Genomic DNA, 21,560 nt, shown 5'->3' on the forward strand with positions numbered 1-21,560 from the left:
ACATAATCCTAATCTTCCTCTTCCTCCTCCGCGGAGATCTTCTTTCTTCTCTCCTCCGTGCGGCATCCTCTGGGTAATGGGTCGCGCTGTGTTCTGGGAACTGGGTGTCCCAGAACACAGCGCGTCCCATTCACAAAGCGCTGCGTGACTTGCGCATGCGCAGTAGGAAACGGGCAGTGAAGCCGTAAGGCTCCACTGCCTGTTTCCCTTACAAGGAATGGCGGCGCCGGGACCCGAGAGCCGAGGGACGGGTCGGCCTCGGGCGGCCGACATCGCGGGCACCCTGGACAGGTAAGTGGGCTGATTAAGTCAGCAGCTGCAGTGTTTGCAGCTGCTGACTTTTTTTTTTTTTAAACGGCCCTCCACTTTAAGAACTAATTTTCAAGCAAAAAGAGGGACTTTCTTAACCAAGCACGCCCTCCTGCCTGCATGCCTGGGCTAAGGGCAACTGGATTATTGGAATTAAATGCTTCATGAATCATCTTCCCTTACGATGGCCACAGCTAGGAATACTAGGGGGTGTTTTTCAAAGCGATCTCTCAATAAATGTAAGCATAGAGATATGGATAGATAGGTGAGCTTGCTTTGACTATTAAAATTTTTATTAAATTGCCTTTTTGCTTTGTGGTGCTCAGAGGCAGTTTAATTCTTTCCTATAGGATCATTTATAAATGATAATTTGATGAATAATTTGACCAACTGCACAAATATCATCTGCCACCATTTTATTCTACAGGGCTTCTACTTTCTAAATATATAATGTTGGGGGATCTAAGTAATTTTCAAGCAAAAAATGCTAATTTTAATGTTTGTGTGAAAAATTGCCCTGGAATCAAAGTGTTTTTTTTTTCCCCTATAACAAGGCTATATTTTTTTTTTTGTAAAGGGAATTCTGTTTTAAATGTATATTGATGATGTTTAGTAAAAGCAGTAGTGATAATGCTGGGCGCGCTGTTTATTTTACAGGTCAGGCTGGAAGTGGCTCCCGAGTCTCTAATGGAACATGATAAGGGGACCTTTGACTCATTGAAGCTCAGTAACCCCCAGAGGCATGAAGTACTGACGCAGATCCTCATCAGTCTTGGTCTGGAGTGTGAGGTCAGCTCCTCTCCGACTCTCACACCTGTCTACCTGCTAAGTGCACAGAAGGTAAGCTCAGATTGTCATTAATGCATAGACATCGGGCAACATTTTAGTAATCTATCTCATTTGGCAGCCAATCAAAATTCTCAGTTCTTTTAAAATGGCCATACACTGATCAAGATTTGGCCGGTTCAACAAGGACTGACAGAATTTCAATCAGCATGTTGCTCCGCTGAAGGGACATGTTGGAAATTTTTTCTCAATCAGCAGCTGCAGCCACTGATTAGTGTAATCTGACAGCAGCAGCTGTAGCCACTGATTAGCATAATCTGACAGCAGCAGCTGCAGCCACTGATCAATGTATTCTGACAGCAGCAGCCACTGATTAGCGTTTTCTGACAGCAGCAGCCACTGATTAGCGTTTTCTGACAGCAGCAGCCACTGATTAGCGTTTTCTGACAGCAGCAGCCACTGATTAGCGTTTTCTGACAGCAGCAGCCACTGATTAGCGTATTCTGACAGCAGCACCCACTGATTAGCGTATTCTGACAGCAGCACCCACTGATTAGCGTATTCTGACAGCTGCAGCCACTGATTAGCGTATTCTGACAGCTGCAGCCACTGATTAGCCTATTCTGACAGCTGCAGCCACTGATTAGCCTATTCTGACAGCTGCAGCCACTGATTAGCCTATTCTGACAGCTGCAGCCACTGATTAGCCTATTCTGACAGCAACAGCTGCAGTCACTGATTAGTACATTTGACGGCAACAGCTGCAGCTACTGATTAGCAAACTTTGACGGCAACAGCTGCAGCCACTGACTAGCAAATTTTGACAGCAACAGCTGCAGCCACTGATCAGCATATTCTGACAGCAGCAGGTACAACTGCCAGAATACAATGTCCTGGCAGGGAGGATTCCTCCAACCACTTTGTTTGTGTGGAAGGAGGTACCTGTTCAGCCGGCTGGCAATGTATGGCCAGCTTTACGCTCGTAATACAATAGTACAGGAATAAAAGAGAAAATCAAGTCAGCATCTAATTGGGTGCTATGAGGCAGTACAGACAGTTATTAATTCAGATAGCTGAGTCTAGCACTATTCATACAAGGTTAGGGCCAAATCATGTTGGAGAATTTAATCTCCTGCTGCTGACCAGGTTAATTAACTCTGACCAGTTTCCAGCTTACAGGTTATAGTGTGGTGTAGATAAGGTTGGCTGGCCAAAGACTAAAATTCTCCCTGTAGTTTAGACCTACGGTGACCACACACCTTCTTAGGGGTCTATTTAAAAAAAAAAATGGTATGCGATGTGCCAGCAGTCGCACATATGTCATCTAATAATCTCCATAATGTTTGTAATATTTGTTTTGTAAAGCAGTGTCCAAACTGTTGCCACTATATAAATCCTGTATGTTATTTATTATTACCGGTATGTGTCAAATGTCATTTTGAATGTCATGGTTGAATGATGTACTGTCATTTAACTATGACATAAAAAATGACAACCATGAATGTATATTTTATGAACAACAGCTCCATCTAGTGGCCATACTATTGCATTTTCCTGATTGCCGTATTACTTTTCATCATTCATAAATTGCAATGGGGGAGATTTACAAAGACTGGGAAGGGCATAATCTGGTGCAGCTCTGCATAGAGACCAATAAGCTTCCAGGTTTTATTGTCAAATCTTAATTGAATAAGCTGAAGTTAGAAGCCGATTGGCTACCATGCACAGCTGCACCAGATTCTCAGTGTTCCAGGTTTAGTAAATCTTCCCCTATATCTCCTATCTTGAAGGGTGGCATTAGATCTCTGTTTGCACATGTGTGAGTTCTGGTGCTGCATCATTGGGGGGGGACTTGGTCACAAGAAGCTGTGAATGTTGCCTCCTTATCGCCTCTGAAAAGCATTCTACCAAGCATCACTTTTCAGAGGGGCATCAAAATCTGCAGAATTTGTAAACGGCAGAAATGAAAAAAAAAATGCTTTAGTCCATAGAGGGTGTACAGGTGTGAGTGCCTAAATATAAAAAACAAAACAAAAAAAAAAAAAAAATATATATATATATATATATATATATATATATATATATATATATATATATATATATATATATATTTATTATTATTATTATTATTTTTTTTTTTGTGTAAATCCAGCCACAATTGGAGTAAAGCATTTCTCCCCCATTTACTGACAGTGAGAGTTTCTGTTGAACTGTCTCATTAGACAGAAATTGAGATAAAATCTCCAAAAGCCCAGAATGGCAGTAAAAATGGGGGTTCTTGTCCTTCTCTATGCCATGCACTTTATGAAGAATGTTTTGGGTGGACATACACTATGATAAACTTTTATGCATTTTGTGTGTGTTAAAAAAAAATGTAATAAATGCTTAGAGACACATTTATAGTACATACAAAAATGACAAAAAAAAAAAAAAAAAAAGCACCCATGAAAACCTCTGAAAAATGCTTTTTTTTTTTTTAAATGGTGTGTGATTCAGGCTTTTGATTATAGCTACCAATGAAGGAGAATACAGCATAGTCTGACAATACATAGGTGCTGCATTTCAAAATGGCAGTTCTTCAAGAATTCACAAGGTGGTGCTAATAGACATAAAATGACTTGGTGCATATAGCGGGTTTATGTATATCATCCACAGTAACATCTCTGCTTATGGAATATTGATAGCATTTGAAGCAGGGGTCTCAAACTGGCGGCCCTCCAGCTGTTGCAAAACTACAGGTCCCATCATGCCTCTGCCTGTGGAAGTAATGCTTGTAACTGTCAGCATTGCAATTCATCATGGGACTTGTAGTTCCACAACAGCTGGAGGGCCTCCAGTTTGAGACCTCTGATTTAAAGGGCAACTCCACTTTTGTGGAGCAAAAAAAAAATTTTCAAATAATAAAACGGTAATATAGCATACACTGTCCCCTGCAAAAGTATTCACCCCCCCCCCCCCCCTCTGGTATTTTTTGTATTTTGTTGCCTCACAACCTGGAATTAACATGGATTGTTTGAGGATTTGCATCATTTCATTTACAGAACATACCCACAACTATAAAGATGTTTTTTCTTTTATTGTGAAGCAAGCATCAAATAGGAGAAAATAACAGAAATAGTCAATGTGTATAACTATTCACCCCCCTAAAGTCAATACTTTGTGACATTCCGGAGCTTACTGAGGAGGACTGGGAGGAGGGTTTACAGCAATACCTGACCCTGGCGATTTCTGCAAGGGATAGGTTCATACAATTGAAGTTCCTCCACCGGGTATATTTTTCACCGGCACGCCTGGCAAGGATTTACCCTGACCGATTGGCTACCTGCCCTAGATGCAACGAAGATGACGCTGACTTTTTTCACATGGTGTGGTCCTGCCCTGGGGTAGTGGGATTTTGGAGGGGGATCCTGGCCGACATTAATGCTGTGGGGGAGCTTACGATTCCACTTAGCCCGATACCTCTCCTGCTGGGTATCTGTGATTTTTTGGATATCTCCTGGGGGAAGAAACTGTTTATTTTTTACACTACACTCTATGCGAGGAAAGCAATACTACTGCAATGGAATCAACCTCTCCCTCCTACTAAACAACTGTGGCAGTCCCTGGTGAACGCGGCTTTGCCGCTTTACAAGCTCACGTATCTGGGCAGGAACTGCCCTGGGAAATTTGAGAAAATTTGGGCGGCATGGGTTGAGGCGAAGCATTTGACCATTGCGTAGGCTAAGGGGAGTGGAGGGTGGGGGGGTGGGTTTCCCTTTTTTGTATTTTCTGTGGTTTTTTGTGCTGTGGGGGGAGGCCTGGGGAGGTTTTGTATTCTGTGCTGCAATGATTAATAACTCTACTCACTCTGAAGAACTGTTTGTGCTTTCTATGTGATACGATTTGATTATCTGTCTACTCACAATATGTATGTACCCTGCTGATGCATGTCTGTTTTCTGTTTTTCTTTTGTATGAAACATAAATAAAAATTCTTTGTTAAAAAAAAAGTCAATACTTTGTAGAGACACCTTTTGTGGCTATCACAGCTCCAAGTCGCTTTGGATAAGTCTCTATGAGCTTGCCACATCTTACTACTGGGATTTTTGCCCATTCCTCCTTGTAAAACTGCTCCAGCTCCTTCAAGTTGGATGGTTTGTGCTTGTGAACAGCAATCTTTAAGTCTGACCACAGATTTTCTATTGGATTGAGGTCTGGGCTTTGACTAGGCCATTCCAACACATTTACATGTTTCCCCTTAAACCACTCAAGTGTTCCTTTAGCAGAGTGTTTGGGGTGATTGTCCTGCTGGAAGGTGAACCTCTGCCCTAGCCTCAAATCACACACAGAGTGGTACAGGTTTTGTTCAAGAATATCCCTGTATTTAGCACCATCCATCTTTCCTTCAACTCTGACAAGTTTCCCGGTCTTGACTGCTGAAAAACATCTCCACAGCATGATGCTGCCACCACCATGTTTCACGGTGGGGATGGTGTTCTTTGGGTGATGTGATGTGTTGGGTTTGCCCCAGACATAGCGTTTTCTTTGATGGACAAAATTAAATTTTAGTCTCATCAGACCAGAGCACCTTCCTCCATACATTTTGGGAGTCTCCCACGTGCCTTTTTTCAAACTCAAAATGTGCCATTTTTTTTTTGTTGCTGAAAGTAATGGCTTTCTTCTGGCCACTCTGCCATAAAGCCCAACTCTATGGAGCCTACGGCTTATTGTCGTCCTATGTACAGATACTCCAGTCTCTGCTGTGCAGCTCCTCCAGGATTTCCTTAGGTCTCTGTGCTGCCTCTCTGTTTAATGCCCTCCTTGCCCGGTCCATGAGTTTTGGTGTGCGGCCGTCTTTTGGCAGGTTTGCTGTTGTGCCATGTTCTCTCCATTTGGTCATGATAGATTTGATGGTGCTCCTAGGGATCATCAAAGATTTGGATATTTTTTTTTTATAACCTAGAAATTAATTAGGCTCATTTGGAACGGCATGTAATTGCCACCATCCCTTAACATACACAAAAATTGAATACCTCCAATATTGGGATTTTAAAGGCAATATAAATCCAGAAGAAATTTTATATATAAAGGAAATAAATTATTCATTGATACAAAAAAAATCCTAAAAATAGTAATCTTACGGTTGTTACCAAGATAGTGAAAATTGAATATATAAAAGAAAGTAGCAAATTTCAACTACAGTTCAACTAAGAGACCTAAAATACAACATAGCTCTAATTGATAAGTAGTTGAAGAGTCCGACGCATTTCGAACAAGTGCATGTAAATTCTTCATCAGGGACAATAAGCCACTTTCTCAAAATACAGAGTATAATATCAGTACAAAAAATACAAACATATTCAAAACAATATATTGTTTGGCGTATCCATAACGTCCAATAAAAACACTTACATGTCAACCTATTGATCTTGAAAAGGAACACTCCTCCATCCTAGGCACTCCACCAAGATTGGTTTACATCCTCCACCGCATTAAGGGGCCCAAGAGTAAAGCGCTCAAAAAGGACGTCCAAGTGCAGAGAGCTCCACCATGTATACCTTAAACCCCAAAAGACATCTGGGGGAAGGGGTTGTCCACATGATGTCACATTTTGGCACTTTTTGGGCCACTTTGGAGCTTTTTAAGGAACACACCAGGAGCCCAGGGGATGTCAGCTCCATCCATTGTGTGTGTGTAGGTCATATAAAAAGGAGATAGTGATTCATACTTCTAGGAAGATTCACTTCTTTGCTGGACCAGAGCCGTTGGTGGCATGGATATTCCAGATTCGAGCACGCCCTTTTTTGTGCTCCGTGTAAGTTCTTCCTAAGCTGCATTAATATATTGGGCTTTCTAGCCCCCCCCCCCCTTTTTTTTTTTTGCTAGTTAGACTGGTCTATTTAGATTCAAGTCAATTTTGCTATATTCAATCATTTTTTATTTTTGTATATTTTTCTTTGTATTTTAGTATAGGTCCCTTTTTTACTCCCCTTTCCCCCCAGGTGTCTTTGGGGATTTAAGGTATAAATGATTGAGCTCTCTGCACTTGGACGTCCTTGTTGAGTTCTTTACTCTTGGGCCCCTTAATGCGGTGGAGGATTTAAACCGATCTTGGTGGAGTGCCTAGGATGGAGGAGTGTTCCTTTTCAGGATCAATAGGCTGACATGTAAGTGTTTTTATTGGACGTTATGGATACGTCAAACAATATATTGTTTTGCATATGTTTGTATTTTTTGTACTGAAATTATACTCTGTATTTTCAGAAAGTGGCTTCTTTTCCCCGATGAAGAATTTATATGCACTTGTTCGAAATGCGTCGGACTCTTCAACTACTTGTCACTTAGAGCTATGTTGTATTTTAGGTCTCTTTGTTGAACTGTAGTTGAAATTTGCTACTTTCTAATGTCACATCTATGTGAATTTATATATTCAATTTTCATTATCTTGAACCATAAGATTACTATTTTTAGGATTTTTTTTGTATCAATAAATAATTTATTTCCTTTATATATACAATTTCTTCTTGATTTATATTGCCTTTGAAATCCCAATATTGGAGGTATTCAATTTTTTTTTTATTATTTTAACCTAACCCTGTACTTCTCAACAACATTGTCCCTTACTTGTTTGGAGAGTTCCTTGGTCTTCATGGCAGTGTTTGGTTAGTGGTGCCTCTTGCTTAGGTGTTGCAGCCTCTGGGGCCTTTCAAAAAGATGTGTATATGTAATGACAGATCATGTGATGCTTAGCCCTTGTACACACGGTCGGACATTCCGACAACCAAATCCGTCGGATTTTGTCCGAAACTGTTGCATACACACAGTCGGACAAAGTTGTCAGAAAATCCGATCGTACTTAACGTGATGACGTTATTTCGTTAGGACGGGACTACATTCAGGCTAGTAGCCAATAGCTTTGGTCTAGGAATTTGATCTGAGCATGCGTGGCACTTTGTCTGATCAGAATTCTCTCTACACGTGATCGGACAAAGTCCGATCGGATCATGTTGTTGGAAAATTTTATAGCCCAGCTGGAAAACTTGGTCCGTCGGATACTCCGATGGAGCCCACACACTGGCGGATTATCCGACAACACGCTCCTATCGGACATTGTCCATCAGAATGTCCGACCGTGTGTACAAGGGCTTAGATTGCACACAAGTGGATATCATTTCACTAATTATGTGACTTCTGAAGGTAATTGGTTGCACCAGAGCTTTTTATGGGCTTCATAACAAAGGGAGTGAATACATACGCACATGACAATTATCCGTTTTTTTATTTTTGAAAAATTAGTTTTATGTATATATTTTATAATTTTACTTCACCAACTTAGACTATTGTGTTCTGATCCATCACATATAATTCAGATAAAAAAAAAAATACATTGAACTAAAGGCTGTAATGTAAAGACAGGCTGGTAGGTAAATCAGATCCTATCTAAATTGGCCCTAGTATGTGAGTTGGGGACCTTTAGATTGTAAGCTCCTTGAGGGTAGGGACTGATGTGGGAGCCACTTCTTGGCCCCGCTCCCTCTCTCTCCTCATTGTCTCATTGACTTTGACAGCAGCTGGTGCCAATGGCGCTCAGGCGAACAGGAGGGAGAGACAGGAGAGTCTATCGTGCAATATTGCTGGATCGAGATGGGGCTCAGGTAAGTATTAGGGGGGCTGCACACAGGTTTTTCACTTTTTCACTGGACCCTGGGACAGGTAAGTGTCCGATTTTAATAAAAGTCAGCAGCTGCAGTATTTGTAACTGCTGACTTTTAAATAATTTTTTTTTTTTTTTAAATGGGAACCCCTCTTTAAGTAAAAATTTTGCAGATGGCAGTAAATATAAGAAATCTTTTACTTTTCCAACTAAGTCTCCAATTTTTTACCTTTTTTCTAGGTTGCCATTGTCTTCAAGCTGTTTTGTTTCTCTTTTTTTTTTTTTTGTGTGTGTCAGTTATTTTGCTGTTTTTGTTTTGTTTCTCCCCTTTTCTGTTTCGCACTGATAAATAACAAACAGTAGCATGAAATCCCATGAAACCTGGTAAAGTGATACACCAGTATAAATCCCATCAGTTCTGCATTCTTTTGTGTTCTTGCGCCCCCTGCTGGTGCCGTGCTCTCCTCTCGGTTGGTAATGCACACACAGGAAAGCCCTGATATTACGGTTTCAAAGAGGCCATTAAATCATAGATTAACATTTGTCTAGTTAAAAGTCCACGCAGGGAAATTTTATTGTGTATCAAATCATCTGAGAAAGTTTTCCTTCCACTTTGGCTATTCCCCATCTCCCTGTAACTGTACCTTTCCTGGCTACCAAAAACGTTGTAAAATCGCATAATTGTTAAGCAAGTAACGGCCTAAGGAGACTCGTAACCGCCATCCATGAAAAGTGAACCTGTAAAACAGAATGGGCAGAACTGAACTTAATACCGCCAGTGAAAGGTTCTTAGTAAGAACAAGAATCGGCTACGTAATATTCTTTATAACTCCACAACAGATGGCTGTATGGACATAGGAGAAGTACTGTGCGTGCGTATTTATTTATTACAGGTACTTCTCTAGCGCCATCAATTTACGCAGCGCCTTTACATATTTTTTATTGTACATTCACATCCAAGGCTGCTGTTAGAAATCACAGGGGGCCCCATACAGCCTACCTAACGGGGGGGGGGCCCTTCTCCCGGTCGAAAGTGACTGAGGACATTGATTTATCGGTCCCTTTCTCTGTAGCCTCAGCTGCACAGATGAATTAGTAGGAAGCTCTCATTTTCATAGTTTACTATGCTTCAGTAATGAATGGACACAGGCGTGATTGTTACCGATCACTCAGTGTGTTCATTTAGGAATGGAAGGGGCCAGTAAATGGCATTCAGTATTTACTGGCCCCTTCCCCTGCTCTCCATCCTGAAACATCCCCCTTTGTGTCCGCAGCAGCTGCCAGAAGGAGAGGAGGGAATCCGGCAGTGCTGCAGGGCAAATGGGCACCAAAGGGGCCTGGACAGCAGATGGAAGGGGTGCGTTTGCTAGAACTGATCCCCCTGCAGTGCAGTCGGAGGAAGAAAGAGGAGGAGAAGCTGCCAGTGCTGCAAGGGGAGGCAGAAGAGGATTGGTGTCTGCAATAAGACAGTACAGCCGGACCTCCTGCTCAGCGGGTGCCTGCGCCCCGCTTTTGAACTGATGGAGTCCGGGCCAAATACAGGAGGGCTGGCTGTAATCAGTGGCCCTGTTCACATCAATCCCTGCCCTCAGGGGGGTTACAGTCTCAGGTCCCTAACTCATATTCATACATACACATACTAGGGCCAATTTAGACAGGAGCCAATTAACCTACCAGCATGTCTTTGGTGTGTGGGAGGAAACTCCAGGCAGGTAGTGCCATGGTTGGGATTCGAACAGACGACTCTAGTGCTGTTAGGCAGAAGTGCCAACCACTTAGCCAATCTGCAACCCATAGAATATAAACATAAAGGGGAACTGATTCGACTGGTATTGGCTGGAGTAAACCATGCATGAGACAAGGATGCCCAGGAACAGGCCAAGCAAGTTTGCCCAGCACTTTTATTCAATAAGGCAGCAAAAAAACAGTTCAATGCAGGAGGCCTTTGTACAGGGCACTTTTCTGTGGGGCTGCATATACTGTATTTATTGGCATATAACACATACTTTTTCCCCCTTAAAATCAGGGGAAAATCGTGGGTGTGTGTGTTATACGCTGATCCCCCGCTGTTTCTAACCTCTGCCGCTCTTTCGGAAAACCGAAAGCCGCCGAAAACGGCCGAAAATAGCCGAGAACGGCCGAGTGCGCCCGAAAATACCCGAAAGCTGCAGAGAACTACCGAGTGCCGCAGAGATACACAGGACACCCGCTCTGTATCTCGGCGGTGACATTTTTAACCACTTGCAGCCCGCCATATAGCAAAATGATGGTGGCAAAGTGGTTGTAATATCCTGACCGGACGTCATATGACGTGATCAGGATATTAAGCCGCTGCGCGCCCCCCGGGGGGCATGCATTGCGGCGATCGTTGTTGCGGTTGTTGTCAGTCTGACACCCCGCAACTACGATCTCGGTAAAGAGTCTCCGACGGATTCTCTTTACCATGTGATCAGCCGTGTCCAATCACGGCTGATCACAGTGTAAATAGGAAGAGCCGTGATCGGCTTTTCCTCACTCGCGTCTGTCAGACGCGAGTAGAGGAGAGCCGATCAGCTGCTCCTCTGACAGGGGGGATCTGTGCTGTTCGATTATCAGCACAGCCCCCCCGAGGATGCCCACACTGGACCACCAGGGACGCCACCGGACCACCAGGAGATGCCCAGCACCAGGTATGCCCCCTAGACCACCAGGGATGCCAGCCAGTGCCCATAATGAATGCCAATCAGTGCCCGTAATGGATGCCAATCAGTGCCCACAATGGGCATCACTGATTGGCATGCATTATTGTTTGGCACTGATTGGCATCCATCCCTACAAAACTTTAAATTACAATGCCGCCCATCCTAGCCGCCTATCAGTGCCCATCCTAGCCGCCTATCAGTGCCCATCCTAGCCACCTATCAGTGCCCATCCTACCCGCCTATCAGTGCCCATCCATGCCCATCTGTGCCGCCTATCCATGCCCATCCGTGCCGCCCATCCATGCCAATCCGTGCCACCTATCAGTGCCTATTTGTGCCACCTATCAGTGTCTATCTGTGTCGCATATCAGTGCCGCCTATCAGTGCCACTTCATTGGTGCCACCTCATCAGTGCCCGTCACTGCAGCCCCGTCAGTGCCCATAAGTGAAGGAGAAAACGTACTTATTTACAAAGTTTTGTAACTGAAACAAAAAAAACATGTTTTTTTTTTTTTTTTCAAGATTTTCTGTATTTTTTTTATTTGTTTAGCAGAAAATAAAAATCCCAGAGGCGATCAAATACCACCAAAAGAAAGCTCTATTTGTGGGAACAAAATGATAAAAATTTAGTTTGGGTACAGTGCAGCATTACCGCGCAATTGTCATTCAAAGTGCGACAGCGCTGAAAGCTCAAAATTGGTCTGGGCAGGAAGGTGTATAAGTGCCCGGTATTGAAGTGGTTAAACAGCAAAGACACTGACAAGCCCGCAAATGACTAACAAGGCTGCAATGCAAGGCTGCAAATGACACTGACAAGGCTGCAAATGACTAACAAGGCTGCAATGCAAGGCTGCAAATGACACTGACAAGGCTGCAAATGGGAATTTAAATGTAAGTTTTTTTTCCTTAAACTTCCCTCCTAAACTTGGGGCGTGTGTTATAGGCCGATAAATACGGTATGTGTATTTCCCTTTGTTCCGGCGCGCTTCCAGCACTGAGACTCCCAGGCTCCGTACTAACGATTGGGACCCAGAACTCCCGATTCTGGGTCACCTGATTGCTGTGGTAGCCTCTGATTGGCTACCAAAGCGATCAGTCACTGCGAAGCCCGTCCTTGTGTTTTTCTCTGTGAATGTAAAGGGAATATACACTGTATCTTTATCTTTCCTTGCAGAAAGGAACAAAAAGTTTGTGTAAAAAAAAAAAAAAAAAAAAAAAAAAAGACATAGAACAAAGTATGATCAAGGTTAGTACTAGGGTTAGTGTTTGGGTCAAGTAAGGGTCAAAGGTCAGCATCAGTATATTTTGGGCTGGATTTTTTTTAAATTAGCATCAGTGTCAGTATGTTTTAGGTAGGACTAAAAAAAAGAAAAAACAAAACAAAAAAAATAACAAAATGTGCACTATTGGATTCTGGGTTGTACTACAGGTACAAACAACAACTAACATACACCTATGTGATATCACTGCGATTGTCAGGAGCAGGAGAATTTATTTTGAGTTGTTCTTTGGTGGAGGATTATGGTAGTAACCAGAAATATCCAGCTAAATTTTAAAAAAAAATTTCCTCCAGAAATTCTACATTTTCAGAAATTTGCAAATTCTAAATTTTCAGAACGATGGTAATTCTAAATTTTTTAGAAATTTGGAAATTAAAATTTTTTAGAAATTTGGAAATTAAAAATTTTTAGAAATGTGGAAATTAAAAATTTTTTGAAATGTGGAAATTCTAAATTTTTAGAAATTTGGAAATTCAACATTTTTAGAAATTTGGAAATTCTAAATTTCAGAAATTCAAATTAAATTTGGAAATGAACAAATTGCACATGACTAATATCGTACAACATAAAAAAATTGAACCTGAAAGCAGGTGTCTCCTTTCAGGCCTAAAATAATTTTTTAAACGTGTGTAATAAAAATGCAAAAACAACTCTGACAGAGAAAAGTTAAAAGGACCAAACAGGATTTCTGCTTCCTGTCTAGTAATGGCACAGACATACCGGTAGCATGCTTGCCTTACAGTTGCCTATTTCTGCCAGCAGATGGCACAGACGTGCACCTAAGAACTTCATGACTTTGCTCCAAAAAGTTTGACCTGCATGAGTTACTTTGGGATTCACCGTTGGTTTCCAATGTCATTATTAAACCTCCATTCCTTTACAAATCCAAGTTTTTAAACACAGGTTTGTGAAATCCTATTAAATTCCATGGACAGCGTACACAGCAAATTGTAAAATAGACTACACCTGAATTTGGGATTTCAGATCATTGTCGCATAACGCTGTTGGCCCCGTAAAAAAACACGCAAGGCTTTAACTTCCGCAGGGGGACCAATATATCTTCCTGCATTGGCCGGCTAACGAAGACGTGATCTTTTTCATGTACTTAATTGACACAGTCCATAAGTGCTCCCATTGGCCATTCCAGATTGTAAATAGGTGAAAAGTTTGTTGGGTTTCACGGATGCGGGGAGAGAGGGACAAAAAGGCTTTTGTATGGGGTGTCAAAAAGAGTCGCACCGCTCATTAACACGTTTGGCTATTGTTTGTGCAGATGTCTCCCCGCACAACTAACGAGGGGACGGAAGAAGAAAGGGATTGGGGTATTTTGTGTCCTGTCTGACACTGCGCTGCAGAGGAAATACGCTCACACTTCCAACATCGCTCTTCAGTGTCCCGGGGGGAATTGGCTTCTGGAAGCAGCCAAGTTTCCCTTTTTTTTAATTGGACATTTTTTATTTAATTTTTTATTTGGAATTATAACTTAAAAGAACATGCAAAGGAGTAAAAACAAATGTAAAATTCACTTTGGTTCATGTAATCTGCTTACATGAACCAAAGTGAATATTACATTTGCCCGTCAGTAGCTTTACAAGTGTGCATGAACAAATTCTGACATGTCACAGTGACAGTATAACTTAAAAAAAAACAAAAAAAAAAAACCACCACATTTTATCATTAAAAACAATTGCCATTCATTTTCACTTTGCATAGTCTGCTGTAAGCAGGAGGAAACATTTCCTCAGTCTCCTCTTCCCCAGTTATCAGACTGCAACTTTGGAACTTCGTAGTCACAAAGTCAGAGGCTGCAACAGGGGGCTGATCCGCGTCAAACATCTGAATATAGCCAAGAACTGACTTACATAATTGTGTCATCTGAGTCCAGGATGTACTTGGTAACCGTGAATGATGCCTGAACAAAGAAAGCATTGTTTTTTCTGGAGGGGTAAGCAGATGAAAAGCATTGTCAGAAGAGAGCACGGTGTGCGACATATGTATATATCTATACATGTGTGTGTAAAAAAAAAATATATATTTTTTTAATATGTGTGTGTGTGTGTGTATATGTAATGTATGTATGTATGTATATATATATATATACACACACACACACACACACACACACACACACACACACACACACATATATATCTATGTATGTGTGTGTAAAAAAAAAAAAAAAAAAAAAATATATATATATATATATATATATATATATATATATATATATATTTTTTTTTTTTTTTACACACACATACATAGATATATATGTGTGTGTGTGTGTGTATATGTATGTGTGTGTGTGTGTGTATATATATATATATATATATATATATATATATATATATATATATATATATTTTTTTTTTTTTATAATATATATTAGTGTGTATGTGCGCTATCAATCTATATGTGTAATTACACAACACCTAGCATTCATGAACTTCATCTAAAAAAAAAACTATGATAGTTAATCCACCTTGTGTTTTCCTTTTGATAATAATATAATTTTTCATATCAGCTTGCATTTATACCTGAAATCTTCTTTTATTATTGGCTTACCATGCACCAGCTGAAATCTGTCTTATAGTGTGAGTGAGATGTTGGGTGAAGGATAGAGGTACTTGGGTGGGCTTACAGAGGTGAAGAAGGTCAGGTTGGGGATTAGCATTGTGGGAATCTTTACTAATAGATAATTACCATATTTACATGAATACAATATCAGCAATGACATAGTGATCACATGCATACTGAAAGGTTCATTTGGCAAACAATAGTTTTGAGCTTGTAGAGGCCACTGCAGCCTGTAGATGGCAGTGTCTCTCTGTTTTATATTATAATTGTGTAATACAATTCTAGTATTAAAGGATATCTACAGGTAAATGTAAAAAAAAATAAAAAATAAATTGTCATACTTACCTCCTCTGTGCAGTTGGTTTTGCACAAAGTGGCCTTGATCCTCCTCTTCTGGGGTCCCTCAGTGGCGGCGCTCCTGGCTCCTCCTCTTCTCAAGTGACCCGTCACAAAAGCGCTCTCCTTCAGGGCACCCATGCGGGCGTGCTCTTGTGTCCTGGCCAATGACTGTGCTGCTATCAATCTATCCAATCAGCCTTGTTTACATAGACAGTTCCCCGTTCTGCCTCTGTACTAGGCGATCGCGCATCCACCATCCCTTATGTACAGACTGGAGTACACCTACGGCGGTTTGCGCAGGAGCGCTGACGTGCTGCAGTATAATGACGGAGACTGGTCGGCAAGGGGTTAAAACAAGTAGATATGATCTACTTTCCAATCTATTTACTAATGCTTGCAGTAAAAGAATTAAAAATAGTCAGTGTTGATTGGGAGATTGAAGTTCCACTTTAATAAAATAAACATTTGCTATGTTAGAGGGAGAATGTACAAGTATTAATTGTTTTCTAAGCTGTACCCCTAAAAAAATCTGCTGTATATCTTTATCCTGAAAAGTAGTAGAGCGCGTTCAGTGCCTTGACATTCGTATACCTTGAGCCTCATAGCTGCATATCTGCAGTGTGAGATCACCTAATGCACAGTTCAGCCGCTTGATCGTTCTTACAGGCGGTGGGAAGGGACGTAACCCCGCCGCACTTCAGTGCTTCTACCGCCTCTCCCCCGCGATCAGCGAACCGGAGAAGGAATCCGCCACTGACGGATGTTGATTATAGAGATTTCCGGTGACCAGATGGTTGCCCAGTCATCTCTATTACCTTTGGAGGCCTGGGAGTGACGTTATGACGTCACGTCCAGCGAATGTAAACAATACCGAGGAGTTGGCTGGAAAGAAAGAGATCGTTAATTTTTTCTTTTTTTTTTTTGGATCTTGGTCTTTCCAGCCTAGAGGAGAGATGCGGGGTCTTATAGACCCCACATCTCTTCATAAAGAGGACCTGTCATGTCACGCACCATTTCTATTACAAGGGATGTTTACGTTCCTTGTAATAGGAATAAAAGCGATCAAAAAAATAATAATTTTAAAAGTGTAAAAATAAAAAAATGTAAAAGTAAAATGAACAATAAAAAATAAAAGTGCCCACGTCCCTGCATGCTCGCACACAGAAGCGAATGCATACGTAAGTCGCGCCCACATATGTAAACAGTGCTCAAATCACACATGTGAGGAATCGCTGCAAGCGTTGGAGCGAGAGCAACAATCCTAGCCCTAGACCTCCTCTGTAATACCCCATACACACGCGTGGCACTTCGCGCGTCGGAATTCTCTGCACACGATTGGAAAAAGTCCGATCGGATTTTGTTGTCAGAAAATTTTAGATCCAGCTCTCAAACTTTTTCCGTCGGAAATTCTGACAGAAAAAGTCCGGTAGAGCCCACACACGATCAGATTTTCCGACAACATAATCCGATCAAACTTTTTCCATCAGAATTTCCGAGCGTGTGTATGGGGCATAACTCTAAGCTGGTAACCTGTAAAAAAAAAAAAAAAAAAAAAAAAAAATGTTTGGAGATTTTTAAATACCGAAGAGTGCACAATTCTAAAGAGTGAGGCCGCGTACACACGCGGGGACTGTCTGCCGAAACTAAGTTCGTCAAACAGTCCGCTCAAACTTTTGAATGAACGAACACGCCCACACACGGCACTTTTTGAGCGGACAAATATGGCAAACTTTGTTCGTCGTACTAAGTCCGCGCAACTTTTGAAATGAACGGACTCGCCCACACACGAGGCAACAGTCCGCTCATTTCGAGCGCGTGTGCAGGTAGGCGGGCCCGCGAAGGAGACGTCGCGGGCCCCGCCGCCTGGTATGGACTTAAAGGGGAACCCCAACGCCGAAAAAAATCGGCGTGGGGGTCCCCCCAAAGTCCACAACAGACCCTTGTCCGAGCACGCTACCCGGCCGGCCAGGAAAGGGGGGCGAGCGAGCGCGCCCCCCCTCCCGAGCCGTACCAGGCCGCGTGCCCTCAACATGGGGGGTGCCACCCCAAAGCACCTTGTCCCCATGTTGATGAGGACAAGGGCCTCTTCCCGACAACCCTGGCCGTTGGTTGTCGGGGTCTGCGGGCGGGGGGCTTATCGGAATCCGGGAGCCCCCTTTAATAAGGGGGCCCCCGGATACCAGCCCCCCACCCTATGTGAATGAGTATGGGGTACAATGTACCCCTACCCATTCACCTGTAAAATAAAAGTACCCCAAAAAAAAACACAACACACGAGATAAAATATTTTATTGCACAGCTCCGGGGGTCTTCCGTCTTCGGGGGTCTTCTCGCCGGACTCCTCCGCTATCTTCTTGTAGCTCTTTTGCTAGCGGAGGAGTCCGGCTTTCTTCCTCCCCGCCGCCGGCCTCTTCTCCTGACTTCGGGGGTCTTGTCCCCCTCTTCGGTTCTTCTGCCGGGCCACCGCGCCTTCTTATAGCTCTTTTGCAGACGGTGGCCCAGTCTTCTGTCGCCGCCGCCTTCCGTTCTTCTGCCGGGCCACCGCGCCTTCTTATAGCTCTTTTAGAGGCGGTGGCCCGGTCTTCTGTCGCCGCTGTCGCCTTCCGGTCGCCTTCCGTTCTTCTTCTTGTTGTTCTTCTTCTTCTCCAGGAGATGTTGACACGTCGCTCTCTCCGGCCGGAATGCCACTTATATAGTGACAATGGGGCGGTGTCACATGGTATATGTCACATGGGTTGGTCACATGGGTTGATGTCACATGGGGACTATGACATCGTAAGGGGGCGGGGTCACCATGTGACCAACCCATGTGACATATACCATGTGACATATACCATGTGACACCGCCCCATTGTGGGGACTTTGGGGGGACCCCCACGCCGATTTTTTTCGGCGTTGGGGTTCCCCTTTAAGTCCATACCAGGCGGCGGGGCCCGCGACGTCTCCTTCGCGGGCCCCGCCTACCTGGAGACACGCTCGAAATGAGCAGACTTTCCTCCGAGCGGGAACAGTTTGCTCATTTCGAAAGTGGCCTACACACGGGCGGACTGTCCGCTCAAACCAAGTTTCAGCGGACAGTTTTTCGGAATTTCCGAAAAACTTTGTTCGTCAAACTGTCCGCTGAAACTGTCCGCTGAAGCCTCACACACGAGCGGACTGTCCGCTGAAACACTGTTCAGCGGACAAAGTTGAGCGAACAGTCCGCCCGTGTGTACGCGGCCTCACATGTTTGGTATCTACTATATTTATTGGCGTATAACACTCAAGCCCCAAGTTTAGGAGGGAATTTTAAGGAAAAAAACTTTTTAAGGAAAGAAAATTACATTTAAATGCCCATCAATGCAGCCTTATTAGTGTCCATCTGCAGCCTTGCCCAGTGACATTTCAGCCTTGTCAGTGTCACTGCAGTTTAAATATGGCGCCGCTGAAATACACAGAGCCGTCCTGTGTATCTCGGCTCCTCTCGCAGTCCCGCCCTATGATAGACATAACACAGGTCCAATGGTGGGACTGGGTGTGACTGTGAGCGGAGCCGAGAGGAGCCTAGCATCGCCGATATACATACATAGCCGAGTGTATTCGGCTCTGCTCACAGTCACGCCCAGTCCCGCCATTGGACCGGTGTTATGTCCATCATAGGGTGGGACTGGGCGTGACTGTGAGCGAAGCCGAGAGGAGCCTAGCATCGCTAATATACATACATAGCCAAGTGTATTCGGCTCCGCACCCAGTCCCGCCATTGGACCGGTGTTATGTCCATCATAGGGTGGGACTGGGCGTGACTGTGAGCGGAGCTAAGAGGAGCCTAGCATCGCCGATATACATACATAGCCGAGTGTATTCGGCTCTGCTCACAGTCACGCCCAGTCCCGCTATTGGACCGGTGTTATGTCCATCATAGGGCGGGACTGGGCATGACTGTGAGCGGAGCCGAGAGGAGCTGAGACTAGCCGAGTACACTCGGCTATGTATGTATATTGGCGCCTCTCGCTCCTCCGCTCAAAATCAGCAGGGGATCTGAGTATAACACGCACCCACGATTTTCCCCTGATTTTAAGGGGAAAAAAGTGCGTGTTATGCGCCGATAAATATGGTATTTACACGGCGTAACATCATCTTTTACATTATACAAAATAATTGGGCTAACTTTACTGTTTTATTATGTTTTAATCCATGAAACTGTTTTTTTTCCCCCAAAATTGTTGTGCAAATACCATGTGACATAAAAAGTTGCAACGACCGCCATTTTATTCCCTAGGGTCTCTGCTAAAAATACATATGTAATGTTTGGGGGTTCTGAGTAATTTTCTAGCAAATAAAATGATGATTTTACATGGAGAGAAGTGCCAGAATAGGCCCGGTATGGAAGTGGATACATTTTCATGTCCTATGACACCCAGGCAACTACCATTTTTAGAAAGAATTTGGCAGTGGCAATCCCCGTACGTCTCTCTAGGGTTTGCCCTATTTTAAGCCTTGAAATGGATGTTTGTAACACAACCTAAATACTTGGGCATTGTTGAGACATTTAATTTATCGCAGCTTACCAATTCTTAAATGTGATGGTTGCATTCGTTTTATTTTTTAGCTTTCTTTTTTCTATTTTCATCTAGTGATACAGCCAGTTAGTCTGTTGTTTTTCAAAAGAAACAAGCTGTCTTCCAGATGTATCAGTTTACAGGGATGAGACAAACCGTTTACCAATGTTAGTGGTTTTGACAGTGATCAGTTTTTATTTATTTATATAAAATCTTTATCCTAAAGAAAAAAAAATGCTGTAACTGGTTATAAAGTATGAGCTAGAGTTTGGCTTCAGTTTGTTAATGTATTTAAATCTACTAGTACTTTAGGGTTTAACACTCCCCACCCCCGACTGATAATACTGCTGTGCCCCCTGTGATCCTTCATCCAGAGTGGGGGGGGGGGGCGCTCTAATACAGGAGGTGTGTTACTGGTCAGATCACCAGGTGAAAACAGAGGGGATAAGACAACAAAAAAAAAAAGACTGTAGCCACCACATCTAATGATTGGAAAACTGCAATACGCTATATTGCCAAAAGTATTGGGACACTTACCTGAACATGAACTTTAATAGCATCACAGTCTTAGTCCGTAGGGTTCAATATACACCCTTTGCAGCTATAACAGCTTCAACTCTTCTGGGAAGGCCGTCCACAAGGTTTAGAAGTGTGTCTATGGGAATGTTTGACCATTCTTCCAGAAGCGCATTTGTGAGGTCAGTCACTGAAGTTGGACAAGAAGGCCTGGCTCGCAGTCTCCACTCTAATTCACCCCAAAGTGTATTATTAGGTTGAGGTCAGGTGCAGGCCAATCAAGTTCCTCCAGCCTAAACTCGCTCATCCATGTCTTTATGGACCTTTCTTTGTGCACTGGTGCACAGTGATAGCGGAACTGGAAGGGACCATCTCCAAACTGTTCCCACAATGTTGGGAGCATGAAATTGTCCAAAATGTCTTGATATGCTGATGCCTTAAGAGTTCCCTTCACTGCAACTAAGGGGCCAAGCCCAACCCCTGAAAAACAACCCCACACCATAATCCCCCCTCCACCAAATGATTTGGACCAGTGCACAAAGCAAGGTCCATAAAGATATGGCTGAGCGAGTTTGGGGTGGAGGAACTTGACTGTCCGCCTCTTCCTGACCTCAACTGGATGGAACACCTTTGGGATGAATTGGAGCGGAGACTGCGAGCCAGGCTTTTTTGTCCAACATCAGTGCCTGACCTCACAAATGCACTTCTGGAAGAATGGTCAAACATTCCCATAGATACAATCCTAAACCTTGTGGACGGCCTTCCCAGAAGAGTTGAAGCTCTTATAGCTGCAAAGGGTGGGCCAACTCAATATTGAACCCTACGGGCTAAGACTGGGATACTTTTGGCAATATAGTGTACATTACGTTTTTGGTTTGGGTTTCCTACCACTTACCATTGTAGAA

At 43.1% G+C, this 21,560-nt stretch overlaps 1 protein-coding gene across 2 annotated transcripts in view; it reads left to right on the forward strand.

Annotated features, from left to right (window-relative positions):
• HLCS (holocarboxylase synthetase) overlaps positions 1-21,560 on the forward strand; it is a 289,685-nt gene that overhangs the window by 49,927 nt on the left and 218,198 nt on the right. For both annotated transcript variants that reach the window (XM_077479916.1, XM_077479917.1), the window contains one exon: positions 967-1,149. In XM_077479916.1, coding sequence (XP_077336042.1) covers positions 967-1,149 — 183 coding nt within the window. The remainder of the gene's footprint in view (positions 1-966; positions 1,150-21,560) is intronic.

The sequence above is a fragment of the Lithobates pipiens genome, unplaced genomic scaffold, assembly GCF_037356315.1.
Source record: "Lithobates pipiens isolate NorthernLeopardFrog02 unplaced genomic scaffold, aLitPip1_a1.2 Scaffold_16, whole genome shotgun sequence".
NCBI classification, from domain to species: Eukaryota; Metazoa; Chordata; class Amphibia; order Anura; family Ranidae; genus Lithobates; species Lithobates pipiens.